Source organism: Caenorhabditis elegans, chromosome II (assembly GCF_000002985.6).
Source record: "Caenorhabditis elegans chromosome II".
NCBI classification, from domain to species: Eukaryota; Metazoa; Nematoda; class Chromadorea; order Rhabditida; family Rhabditidae; genus Caenorhabditis; species Caenorhabditis elegans.
This window is the reverse complement of record NC_003280.10, coordinates 12460641-12473133: the sequence shown is the minus strand read 5'-3', so window position 1 is coordinate 12473133 and position 12493 is coordinate 12460641. Positions and strand designations below refer to the sequence as shown.

The window sequence follows — 12493 nt, the reverse complement described above, 5'->3', positions numbered from 1 at the left end:
CTTTTTCGGCATTTTTTTCACGTTTTTGAGAAAAATCAGAAAATTTTTTCATCATAAAATGCTTCATTTTCACTTTCTATTCATCTACACACCAATCATCCAAAGTGAAAAATCTTATTATTTGCAGTATCCGCAAGTTTTTGGGCATTGGGTTTTCATCATATCTCTGAAAATTTGGTTACTTTTAGGAGTTCGCTATAATAAGAAATTTACCTGTAAACACTGTCATTGCACCTGGATTTGTTGGCTGCACATTCGGAGCGTCCGGTGCTGGGGTTTACAAGGTCTGCGCAGGTTGAGGGAGTTCCGGTGCCTGTAATATTGTGACAAACATTCATAATGAATTGTCAAGTGTTTTTATTAATTGTCATATGTAATTATGAATTGTCAATTGTCATTTAGAATTGTCAATTGTCATGATGAATTGCCAAATGTCATTATGAATTGTCAATTGTCATGACGAATTGCTAAGAAATGACACTTGTCATTTAGAATTGACAAAAACCCAAATTTTCATTAGGATCTGTCAATTGTCAACCGCAATTGTCAAATGTCAGTGGAAATTGTCAATTGTTATTCTAAATTGCCATTGGTTATTTTAAATAGTCAATTGTCATTTAGAATTCTCCACTGTCATTTGTAATTGTCAGTTGTCATCAATAATTGTCAATTCTTATTAGAAACTGCCAATCATATTTTAGAATTGTCACGTATTACCAAGAGTTGAAACTGTTATTTAGAATAGTCAATTGTCATGCAGAGATGTCAATTGTCATTCAGAATTGTCAAACTGACAGTTGTCAATAAGGATTTACAATTGTCGTTAAGATTTGGCAATTGTCATTTAGAGCTGATAATTTTTTTCTACTATTTTGCCGATTTGACAACTGTTGTAGAATTGCCAATTGACATTAGAATTTCTAATTGTCATTGCCTCTTTCTCCCTCAGAACTCACAAAATCCGCAAGTTTTCGCGCATTGTTGTGTCATCAAAGTCTTGTACTGACTATTGTTACAGTAGCTCTTCAATCCAGGGCACTCATTGACACCATTGGCATTGGTCTTGTCAGCACACGTGACAACTTGGTCACTGGCACAACAGTCTCCACTAGTGACGACAGTGTAGCCACTTGGGCATAACCCACCAACTGATGCTGAAAATTTTGAAAATAATGTATTGTCATGACAATTTCCATTAAGAATCGGGAAATTGTCAAATACTTACGACCAAGAAGACCGATTGCATTGCATGTTGTCTGAGCCCCAACAGACACGACGATGAAAGCCAGAATAGCCAAAAACTTGCACATTTTTCGCAAAATCAAGTGAGGAATATGCGTCTGCCAACCATTTTTATACCGGGGTTACGGTACAGGCCAGCTAATTAAATACGAGAAAATGCGCCAACTTTTTCAGTTTTTCGATCTTTAATTGATGTCACCGCCGATGTTTGGCCTTATTTGAACAGTTGTAATGCTGAAAGGTGACACATTGGGAAAATTTGATTTTTTGAGCACTTAACAAAATCCGGACGAAAATTGTGCTTCTGTAAAAGCGGTAAGATCAAAAAAGAGTTCAGAAAAATTTTAGAAAAAAAAATAATTACTCACTTCCTACTCGTGTGCGTTTTGGTCGAGTGAGCAATTGGAGCTCGTCGCTACAATATTTTTTGGTTTGGATTCATTTTTTTTCTTATTTTTCTTTTTCTTTTCAATCATGTGCTCCTCTTTGTCGATTTTTAATACAAATTTACATATCCAAAACATCAACTCTTCTAGGGCACACTTTTCAGCAAAATTAATTGATTTTCCGCATATTTTTCACCTGCCAAACTTCACCTGTCATAGGCTTGTCAAGTTAAAATTTACGTTTTTCATTTCTCATTTTGCGGCCTTTTTTCAACCAAAACGTCTCAAAATTTCAGCCGAACATGCTTCTAGCTTTGCTAATTTCAACCCTGCTTGCCCAAGTTGAGGCTAACCCGGCTCACCGAGCCCATGCAGTTGGGCTCGAGGAGGTTATCCTGGAAGTTCAGGATGCCATCCGAAGCGTTGTCAATCATAGGTAGTGCTCTTTAAATAAAGGGTAAGAGCTCAGAAATCGTGTTTTTTGTAGATCCACATTCCTGCAGGATGAGATGAAGAAGACGTGTCTGGGAAAGGATTTCATGATGATGAAGGTCAATATTGTGGAGGGGCTCAAACATAATGAGACCATCTACGAGAATTACGCTCATTGGGGAGATAATGTAAGTTCTGATGATGTGAAGGTGCTTGCCTACATATTTGTCCAAAAATTGTGTGGTGTCGTTTTAGTTGTGCTGGTTTTATATGACAGCCAAAATACATGTACGTATTTCAATTAACTTGGGTAAAGATTGTGAAAAAATTATCTGGCAGTAGGCGCGAATGTAGGCACATGGCCGACGTAGGTCGCCTAGAAGGTAGGCAGGCAGGTCCTCTGGTCTTACAGTTTTTGTGTAGTCCCTTGCCTTAAAGGCGATCTACGTCTACCTAGTGCCTACAAACAAAAGCCTACTCCAAATGTGAAATTCGTTAATCTACACTGGGCAAAGATCAAACACCAAAATTGTAAAAATAGGCGGTAGGCACGAAGCATCCACAAACTTTTGTAGGCATAATATAGACAGGCAGGCAAGTAGGCACAAGGTAGGCAAACATGTTGGTAGGCACCAAATAGGTATGTAGGCACAAAATCTACCTACCACACCTTTCTTCTGTTTTTCAGTGTGTCTTCCATGTCTACGACGCTGGCGTTGTCTCCCTCCAGAAATGGTGTCTAGAGGACCCGGCTCGCCATTTGATCTACGAGCAAAATCAGACCGAGAGAAGATTGGATGGAACTCAGATGATTATCGACACCAAGTGCCATCTCTTCGGGGATGATCGTAAGTTGCTCAGGCGCATATCTCACCTGATTTTTGTTTTAGCTAAAAGTTTTCAATTAACAAATTGTTAATTGCATCTTTTCCTATAGTTTTGTGGTTGAAATTTTTTGGATATTTCAAAAACTAACCAAGATATGTCTAGATTAAAATACGGTACTCTATTTTTAGGAAAATTTAATTTCTCATAGTCAGTTATTCTAAATTTTGCAGCAGACTGGTGGTGTTTGGTTGAGAACTTTACGAAACTAATATTTTTTTTAGTTTTAATTAAAAATTAACATTTCACCTGCCACTATAGTTAACATTCTCGGAACAAGTTCAAAAGCCAAAAATAATTTTGATTTCAGCTGACGACTTCTTCCAAAACCTCTCGGAGAACTTCATCAAGATCTTCATTATTGTGGCGTCGGTCTCAATTATTTTGTGAGACAATTTGGAAAAATTGAAAATCAATATTTTCAATCTGAATTCCAGGATCATCGTCAACTGGATCTTCCGTCGTGACGTCGTCGTCGTGGTGAACAACGTTGCCGAGAAAGCCAAGCTCGTGGAGGAGAAGATCGAAAGCGCCGTCGAGCAGCACCACGAGTGGAAGCAAAAGGACCTTGACGACTCCAACGATAAGGCTCTGCTTCTGGAAAATCAGGAGCAGAACGAGTCCGCCTGACTAGAGGAGAAGCTCAAGTCACTTGGATTTCTTTGAGTAAATTTTTCACCTTTTTTCACCCGAAAAATTTCAAAATTTCATCTTCCAAAAACTCGAAGAATTCCGCTTAAAGTGACTTGAGCTTCATATTGTGTGGTTGTTCACGCAAATTCAATAAAGTTTTTTACAATGTTATACAAAATTAATTTATTATATAATTGAAGAATTATTGTGCACGGAGGTGAAGATCTTAACCACTGTGCTTCCAGGAGGTGAAGCTTTCCGCCTGTAGAAGGTTCCAGAGAATCCCAAAAAGTTTGACAACTGGGGGCTTGAGAGCATGATAATTACAGCTGATCTGAAATCCCGAAAAAATATTTTCCTTCTCATAAGGTCTGCAACCACTCACCCAACGGTCAAAAAATCAAATGCAAAAAACTGGAAAAGCAGATAAAGCCGATTTTTCAGACAAACCTCGCAGAAAACAAAAATTAGCTGAAAAATCTAAGTTTTACTTTAGTAATTATGGTTCATTTACCTGTGACACTGCAACCACTAAAAATGCAATCGAATAAAAAAGTGAAACAAAGCATAGAGATTTCTCGGCGGACTTTATGCGATCCGGCAAAATTATGAGCTTATAGAGGGAGACCGAGGAGCAAATAATGGTGAAGCAAAGAGCGATGAGCAGGAAAATTGATTGGAACATTGATAAGGAGGCCTGGAAATTTGAAAGAAAAAAGTTGTTGGAAGCTAGCAGCTTTCGAGAAAATGTGCCAAAAGTTTGAAACAATTTGTCAAAATTATTATATTTTCTCAAGGAACTTTCTCCCAAAAATAAACCTACCCATTGCACATATTTGACATAAGAAGCATTAAATCCTCCGTAAGACGGAAATATGTACATTCTGGAGAGCAAAAGATTCCACGATCCGAAAAATGGTAGCGCCAATACTACGAAAACAGTTGTCACGGCCAATTTGTTCCAAATCTGAAATATTAGAAATGGGTCTCGACACGACAACTACCGTACCTTTTCATAACCAATTGGAGATATCACACAGCACATTCTGTTCAGAACCATCAAAATTTGAGCAACTGATTTGGACATTCTTGCGTGATTGTACATCCAGTAGTACATTTTTAGAAATAGAGAAGGTTCGAAAAAGAGTGGACTGACAAGTGGGCAGAGTGGTGGGATGAACATGAAGAGACGGTTGAAGAAGATGCCCCAGAATATGAGAACGAGGCTCTGGAAGAAGGTCTCCGGTGTTAAGAGAAAGTTGAAGAAAGTTAGGTGAAAGTTGGCAGTCTCTTCATCGGATGTGAGAGTTCAATGTTTTAAATAACTTGCTCTAAAATTTCTGCAACTTTCTACAAATGGTTTCAAACTTTTTATTGATTTTCGATAATTCACATAATTATTTTACTATTGCTAGATTGATCAACTTTCTACGATTTTCGGAATTTTTCTATAGGATTCTTAAAAACGTTCATTTCCTTCCAACTTCTGTTAACTGTCTACAAACTTTTGAAAAGTTTTTGCCAACGTTCTGCCTACTTTCACGCAACTTTCGTTAGACATCTTCCAATTTTTGGCATATTTTCACAAAATTTTTGCTACTTTTGCTAGACATTTGCGCTACTTACCACAACAGAATCCGTTGCAAAAATTCTAAAAAACGAGTTGTTCCTGAACACTTTCCTCTGCTTAATCAGCAAAATTCTCAAAATGAGCACGTGCAAAATTGCTCCAGGAATCAGATATAAGCAGAATCCAACAAATTTCGAAGCTTCCACAAAATCATCATAGCTTTTGCTACAATTGATACGAATTGAGGTGTTCATAGGAAATTGTGTGTAACTGAATATTTTCCAAGAGTTTCAGCAAAAATGTCAAAAAATTTAATAACTGGTTGATGTTTTTTTTTAAACAAAATATCAATATAGCAGCTGAATCTGTTTCCGAAATGTTTTTTTTCTGTACGAGACGTTAAGAGATTTTGTAACTGAAAATATTTATTTTCAAATGTTCAACAAAGTTCTAAAAAATTTCCCGATCAAGCCCACGAACTTCTCAGCTGCTCGAAATACGCTTCTGTCTCTTTTCCAGCACTTGATGCTGTAGAATATGAGTTTTGGTGAGCCACAGATGAGCTTTTGAGCCTCCTGATAATTGGGAGCCCGCTTATAAATCGCTCTTTCCAAGCTGGGGAGCAACTGAGCAGAGTTAGGCTCATTACAAGAGCTGGTCTGAAAACAGGAAATTTCAAAGAGGTATTTCCTGAGCCTAAGCCCTAAGCCTGAGCCTAAGCCTAAGCCTAAGCCTAATCCTAAGCCTAAGCCTAAGCCTAAGCCTAAGCCCGAAGATATTGACTTACAAAAGCATGGAATTATCCAAAGCATGCACAAAAAATGCATCGTATCCATGCGGATCAAACAATAAAACTGCAAGTAAAATAGTTACAACAAGGATAAATACACTAGCTGAAACTACAAGCTTCCGGGCTAACTGAAAATATTTTAAATTTCAGATTTTCAAAAAATATTTCCGAAAAGCAACTCACAATCAAACTCTTAATATTCTCTTCAATCTGAAATTTTCTCGCTAACGAATACTTCTCATTATGCGTGAATTTCAGGTTAACAATTCGATTCCGCCACGCCAGGTTCACCCTCCACAGCATTATATACCCGAAAACTGCAACCGAGCCAATGAAAATGCTCTGCAGACATGTTTGGAGAAGTGGTGTCCGGTTGTTGGTGGTTTGATACGCGTACGGAAGGGTGATTAGATTTGTGGCAGCTATTAACAAAATTGGGATATGACGTCGACTCACGTGTTCGTAATCTCTGAAAAATTTGATCTTTTGAACAGTTTTTAGGTGGGTGAGGGGAGCGGCGGACAGCCTGCGGGATCTCCTCCGCAGGCGAAAAGGCAGCCGACACTTTCCGGGTGGGTACTTGGTTAAAATCAATTTGTGCAATTCTAAAAAAAGCGGCGGACACCTTGCGGGTTCAAGCTGAGCTTTCTTCTTGCAGTAAAAGGCAGCCGACACTTTGCGGGTTGAAAATATTGCCAAATTTTTGCAGGTGCATTTTGTTTTACGTTCATTCTACATACAAACGTGCTGAAATGAAGACCAAGCAGCTGAACCATTTTTTGGTCAGAATTTCTCGCTGCTGACGCGTATCTAACAGCCGACACATCACATTTCAGAAAACTTACTGTATATACCACGTGGCACAGACCCTCTCCAACCCGACAGCCAACACGGCAAAAAGTATCGAATACATATAATGCCATAGAAAGTAGCTTGCAAAGTAAATCGGCCAAATATTGACGTCCTCCCGAAGAATTGCCGATTTTTCAACAGTATCACTCCACCAATCATAATAGGTTTTATTAATATCCATTGATATTTTAATGATCCCAAATTGATAGGGGATTAACACGATTTTCGCCAAAAACGCTTGAAACCACTGGCACAAAAACCAGCACATCATAATATTCATATTATCGTGGAACACTTTAATTGTTAGAAAAATCCAGCAGATTCTGACTAAAATGTATCCGGTTAGAATGTATATAGAGGTTTGAAATATTGCAAATACGTAGAATATATAGGGTTCTCGAATTTTGTCGTTTAGTGAGTAGATTGGGATCCAGTAGGTGTTGCCTGTGGAGTTAAGGTAGATCACCACCATTTTTTGAGCTGAAAATTGAAACTTTGGAAATTTTATTTTTCTAAAGCTGAAATAACAGTAATCCTGTAGTACCAATACAGTACTCCTACAGTACCACATTTAATGAACTTAAAAATAGTCGGAGTTCACTAAAAACCAGTAAGGTGTCGGCTGCTAAACTCATATATTCATAACTTCGAAACTATAACTTTTCTGAAACCCGTACGATGTCAGCTGCTTTAGTACTATCAATTTTTACTTAGAATCAGTCAAAACTATAGAAAAAAAAATTTTCTAGAAAGTTGTGAGCTCGACATGTTTTAGTTCAAATGTTTCAAAAAGTAGAAAAAAAATTTTTGATAAAAATTCAAATTGAAGATTTTTATAAAGAAGAAAAAAAAATTTTACAAAAAATTTAAAAAAAAACTCAGATGATTTTTTAAAAGTTTTTAATTTTTTGTCCAATTCTAAAGTAATGTAATTTCAAGAAAAAAAAATTCAAAAAAAATTCAAAAAAAAATTTCAAAAAAATTCGAAAAAAAATTTGTAAAAATTGTTTTCTTTAAAAATGTCATTCAAAAAAGTTTCTATTTTTCTCAGACAGACATTTCTACATATCAAACATCATGAAAAACAATTTCTATAAACTACTAATTCCGCCAGAAACTAGTATGTCAGAAAACAACATCACCTGCGTCGTGCTCGGTGTTAGAATTTTTTATAAAGTTGTTAACAAAAAAATGTTCTTTGTTTGATGTATTCATGTGAAAATGTGAAACATACTAGTTATAAAATAATGAAAACCAGAACAAAATTTTTTTGGTTTTTTTTCTTTTTTTTTTCTGACTCAGTTCCAGTTCCTTATCACTAATTAGAGAGTAATATGTCTAGAATTTGAAGTTTAAAACTCTAATCAAACGGAAAAGGTGTGAAACATTTGAGAAATTTCACTTGAATGATTTTAAAAAATTGGATATTCAAGTTTATACCAAAAAAAGGTTTTAGAAAATTTGATGGGTTACTGGTGTCAGGCTGTCCCATTACGGTGTGATCTACAAAAACGCGGGAAATTTTTGCCCAAAAAAAGTGACGTCAGCACGTTCTTAACCATGCGAGATCAGTTGAGAAGTCTGCGTCTCAACTCCCGCATTTTTTGTAGATCTACGTAAATCAAATCAAAATGGAACACTCTGTCACCACGTGATTTTGCAGGAATTTTTTATTTTTCAAAAAAAAAAGGTTAATTTTCCGAAAGATTAAACAATTTCTGAAACAAATTATAGCTTTATGCTATTAAAACTAAAATATGTGGACTACGGTAGCTGCGAGATTCCGCAAACACGGAATGCGACGTCATTTTGCGTACCAACAATTTTCGCGCGGAAACACAAATATTCAATCAGAAATTTTAGCCTAAATGTCAATATTTTTAAGAAAATAACTTATTTTTCTCGCTGAAAATCATTTTTTCGAGAACACATTTTCTGAAAAAAAAAACAGAAAACTGCGAATACGTCTGAAATTCACACAATTAGCAGAAAAAACAAGTCGTATGTTTGACGTATACCTGATAAAATAGTTACGGAACTGAAAACACACTGTGATTTTTGAGAAAAAAAAGTGGTTTAATCTGAAATCTGAAATATTAGGTCCGGGCTCCATTAAGTATGAATGTTCACAGTTCCTTGCATTTTTTAAAATATATATATATATATATATATATATAATTTACTTTGCTGAAATTTCAGGTAAAACGAATGAAAAGTTATGCCTTTTTTGAACAATTTTTTGAACAAACATGAAAAATTTATGTTATCTTTAATATACGTTTATTAGACATGAAATTGAGTGAAATACAGAAAAATATGATTATTCAACGAATGGTCTTTCAGTATACATTTCCGAGCCGGAAACTATTATGGAGAATTTTCAAAAGAGCAGTCTTCCTATTGTTGCATTTTATGTAAAAGTTGTATTCTTCAGACCTGAAAAACTCTTATATTTTATAAAACAAGCGAACTAGGGCTTTCATGAGAGGGGTTTCTCAGGGCCTAACGCCTGCCTCCGACCTTGGCGAGAGGCAGTGAAAAAGGTGGTTCTTAAAGGGTGATTCTTTAAGTAGCGTCAGTGGGGATTTTGGAAATTTAAGAAAATTTTGCAGGTTTCGACCCCTACAATGTTTTAATACAAACAATTTAAACAAAATTAAAACAAAAATGTAGAAAAAAAAAATTTTTTTTTGGTCGACTTCCAAAATTATGATTGACAAAAACTGAGAAATTGCCACTTTTTGAAAGTAAATAAAAAATTTTCCCACGGCGCCACTCCACCTTTAAGGGGTGGCTGGCGCCTGCATGGAAGCTCCAAGCACGTGGTGTCAGAAAGTCTTATCGCGGTTTGATCTATAAAAAATGCAGGGAATTTTTTCCGAGAAAAAATGTGACGTCAGCACACTCTTAACCATGCGAGATCAGTTGAGAAGGCTGCGTCTCAACTCCCGCATTTTTCGTAGATCAAAACGAAATGGGAATCTCTGACTCCACGTGTCCAACTAAAACTCACCCTTGTTCAGAATTCGTGCCTTCAAGAATAATAGATTTATCAAGAGTTAAAGCCATCCCTGACGCCGAGAAAAATGTCAAGTTCCGGTTCGCCTGCCATTTTTTGAGCAGCACGTTCAAATAATCACTGGGTATAGTAATCCTGGTCAGTGCCACACACTTACAGCTGACCATCAAATCAATATCGGACAATTCAACCGTATGCTGTGTTCTTAGATGAATTCTCAACTCATTCACATCACATTTAAGCATTTCTCGAAAAAGCTCATGTGAGATTTGTTCTCCGTCAAACCTCAAATAATGAACATATATACCTTTTGTTACGATAACTTCAACTAATTTCTTAGCATCTTTATCACTGTGATTATCGATTATATAAAGGTATATGTATATATCAAGGTAGTCGAAAAAGTCCGACGTTATATCCAAAACTCGATTAATATCATATCCAGCGTACAATGCTACAGTTCCATCTCGTGCACCGCTCTCAACTTTAAACTTGCCAAATCTTGCATTTATGGTAAGATCTAATCGCCTATGGCCAACTAGATAGGTTTGCTTGCGTCTAGCAGACAATTTCCCGATAGTTCTAATTTTCCGAGATGTAGTGCGAAGTATGCATCTGAAATATTAATATTGAAATAAATATTAGGCCATGAAATATATAAATATGGTATTAACTTACATATCAATGTTTTTAAGGTGATTCAGTACTTCAGAAATAACAACAGTTGGAAGATTGAGTAGATGGAAGGGCCTAACAATATATCTCGGCATTTAGAGGGGTGCAGTGTAAGAGAAAATGACGGGGAATGAGCCAACATGCTGGCTGTGCAGATCGATGAAAACTGTGCGTGCACCATGTCCTATCGGGTGGGTCTCGTTAGGTATCGGCTGCCCTCGTATTTTGAAATGTAAGAGTCTGCCTGTTCTGAGAATGCGTATTGCGCAACATATTTGACGCGCAAAATATCTCGTAGCGAAAACTACAGTACCTCTTTAACTGACTACTGTAGTGTTTGTGTCGATTTACGGACACAATTTTAAAAATCAATGTATTTTTGAATTGTGACAGCGACATTCAATTTTCCTTTGTTTCTTTGTGTTATTTTATCATGTTTTTCTTAATTTTAATATTCTTTCGATATAATATATGATTTTAAAAATCGAGTTCGTAAATCTACACAAGCGCTACAGTAGTCAGTTAAAGTATTACTGTAGTTTTCGCTACGAGATATGTTGTTGCTCTGTAAAAAATAAAGTTTGACATTAAAATCATTAAGAATATGAGAAAAACACATCAGAAACATTTGAATTTGCGAATTTGCCGCAATACCTAATGGCTATGGAGCGCGTTTACACCCCTCATTCAAAACGCGCATTTTCTACGTCCATATAATAATAGTTCGACTGAAAAATTTAAATTCGCGCTTTCAACTACGGTAGCAGTCATTTAGCGTGTGTCAATCAAAATTTTTTCTTGGCGGGAATTTGAATTTTTTATCGAATTTCTGCACTATTTCCTTCAAAAATCTAAATTTTCGTTCCAAAAAAAGCATGAAAAATGAAACTCTCGCCCAAGGACTACGGTAGCAGTTGTTTCACGTGTGACAATCAATTTTTGGCGGGAATTTGATTTTTTCATTGATTTTTTCCATAGTTTCGGTGAAAAATCGGCGAAAACCTACCAAAAGATACTGTACCTGGTCTCGACACGACAAATTTTTTGATAAATTCAAAAATGTGTGCGCCTTTAAAGAGTACTGTAATTTCAAAAAGTTTTTCCTAAAACTTGATTTCCAAACGAATTTTCCGTTCTGAAATTTTTACTTTTTTCTGGAAAATTTTACATGAAAAATTGTCTACAAGAATTTATTAAAAACGAAACAAAAGAAACAAGAAAATTCTAAAACAATTATTTATAATTTATGCGAATCCCGAAACTCGTCAATATCCCTTAACGTGATCGCTGGAAGCATGTGAAGCTCCTCGGGCGTTTTCAGCAACTCCACCGCAGTTTCTCGAACAAGCTGCCGATTGTCACCGTGTGCCACGTCATATTGATATCCGCAGCCCATAATCAGCGGAACAATGGGAATAATCACGTCTTTTCGCTTGTAGATCGAGCCGGCCGCCAGAAGTACGACGGTTGTCGTTGCCGCCGCGAGAACTTCCCATTGTAGTTGATCGCGGACTTTGAGAAGCTGAAAATAACGGGGGTTTTATTAGAATTGTGAAAAATCTTTTTATTTTTGGGTCTCGACGCGACAAATTTTTATTCAATTTGTTTAATCGAAAAACTACGAAAAATCGATTTAAAAAAACCGCAACAACAAAAGTTTGAAACTACAGTACTCTTTAAAGGCGCACACCTTTTCGCATTTAGCAAGAATTGTCGTGTCGAGACCCGGGCACCGTTATTTCCGGCAACAATTGGGGAATTTGGCTTTGAAATTTGAATTTTTTTAAAAGAAACTCACATCGACGGCTCTTTGCTGTGCCCATTTGAGATTTTCGGCGATTAACTGGTTCTCCAACTGCAAGAAATTATTGATTTTATTGAATTTTTCAAGAATTTTCGATTTTTCTGTCGATTTTTCTAACCTGTGCGTCATAAAATTTTCGCAGCGTCTGCTCACTGAGCTTTTGCTCGCTTTTTGTCTGTCCTTGGCCCATTTCACTGAAATTAAA

General features: G+C 36.4%; 6 protein-coding genes across 6 annotated transcripts; 1 reads left to right on the top strand and 5 right to left on the bottom strand.

Moving 5' to 3' along the window:
• Positions 1-43: 43 nt before the first annotated feature.
• On the bottom strand, positions 44-1329 carry phat-8 (ShKT domain-containing protein). The gene is made up of 4 exons (NM_064257.10): positions 1226-1329; positions 957-1154; positions 214-313; positions 44-166 (listed from the first exon to the last, which is right to left on the bottom strand). The coding sequence occupies exons 1-4, from the start codon at positions 1308-1310 to the stop codon at positions 118-120; spliced, it is 432 nt and encodes a 143-aa protein (NP_496658.1). The 5' UTR covers positions 1311-1329; the 3' UTR covers positions 44-117.
• Positions 1330-1895: 566 nt separating this feature from the next.
• F15A4.5 (uncharacterized protein) lies at positions 1896-3760 on the top strand. The gene is made up of 5 exons (NM_064256.4): positions 1896-2064; positions 2116-2248; positions 2749-2908; positions 3256-3331; positions 3383-3760. The coding sequence occupies exons 1-5, from the start codon at positions 1931-1933 to the stop codon at positions 3573-3575; spliced, it is 696 nt and encodes a 231-aa protein (NP_496657.1). The 5' UTR covers positions 1896-1930; the 3' UTR covers positions 3576-3760.
• A 4-nt stretch (positions 3761-3764) lies between these two features.
• srg-16 (Serpentine receptor class gamma-16) lies at positions 3765-6001 on the bottom strand (the record flags this gene model as incomplete). The annotated part of the gene is made up of 6 exons (NM_064255.3): positions 5205-6001; positions 4588-4806; positions 4402-4545; positions 4093-4275; positions 3964-4049; positions 3765-3912 (listed from the first exon to the last, which is right to left on the bottom strand). The coding sequence occupies exons 1-6, from the start codon at positions 5400-5402 to the stop codon at positions 3765-3767; spliced, it is 978 nt and encodes a 325-aa protein (NP_496656.2). The 5' UTR covers positions 5403-6001.
• sre-37 (Serpentine receptor class epsilon-37) lies at positions 5601-7277 on the bottom strand. Its single transcript, NM_064254.3, has 4 exons — positions 6784-7277; positions 6122-6407; positions 5936-6066; positions 5601-5807 (listed from the first exon to the last, which is right to left on the bottom strand). The coding sequence occupies exons 1-4, from the start codon at positions 7260-7262 to the stop codon at positions 5615-5617; spliced, it is 1089 nt and encodes a 362-aa protein (NP_496655.2). The 5' UTR covers positions 7263-7277; the 3' UTR covers positions 5601-5614.
• A 1778-nt stretch (positions 7278-9055) lies between these two features.
• F15A4.2 (F-box domain-containing protein) lies at positions 9056-10716 on the bottom strand. Its single transcript, NM_064253.6, has 3 exons — positions 10488-10716; positions 9804-10424; positions 9056-9226 (listed from the first exon to the last, which is right to left on the bottom strand). The coding sequence occupies exons 1-3, from the start codon at positions 10577-10579 to the stop codon at positions 9130-9132; spliced, it is 810 nt and encodes a 269-aa protein (NP_496654.1). The 5' UTR covers positions 10580-10716; the 3' UTR covers positions 9056-9129.
• Positions 10717-11662: 946 nt separating this feature from the next.
• On the bottom strand, positions 11663-12482 carry tag-280 (plasminogen receptor (KT)). The gene is made up of 3 exons (NM_064252.5): positions 12407-12482; positions 12283-12339; positions 11663-12006 (listed from the first exon to the last, which is right to left on the bottom strand). The coding sequence occupies exons 1-3, from the start codon at positions 12476-12478 to the stop codon at positions 11722-11724; spliced, it is 414 nt and encodes a 137-aa protein (NP_496653.1). The 5' UTR covers positions 12479-12482; the 3' UTR covers positions 11663-11721.
• Between the last annotated feature and the right edge of the window lie 11 nt (positions 12483-12493).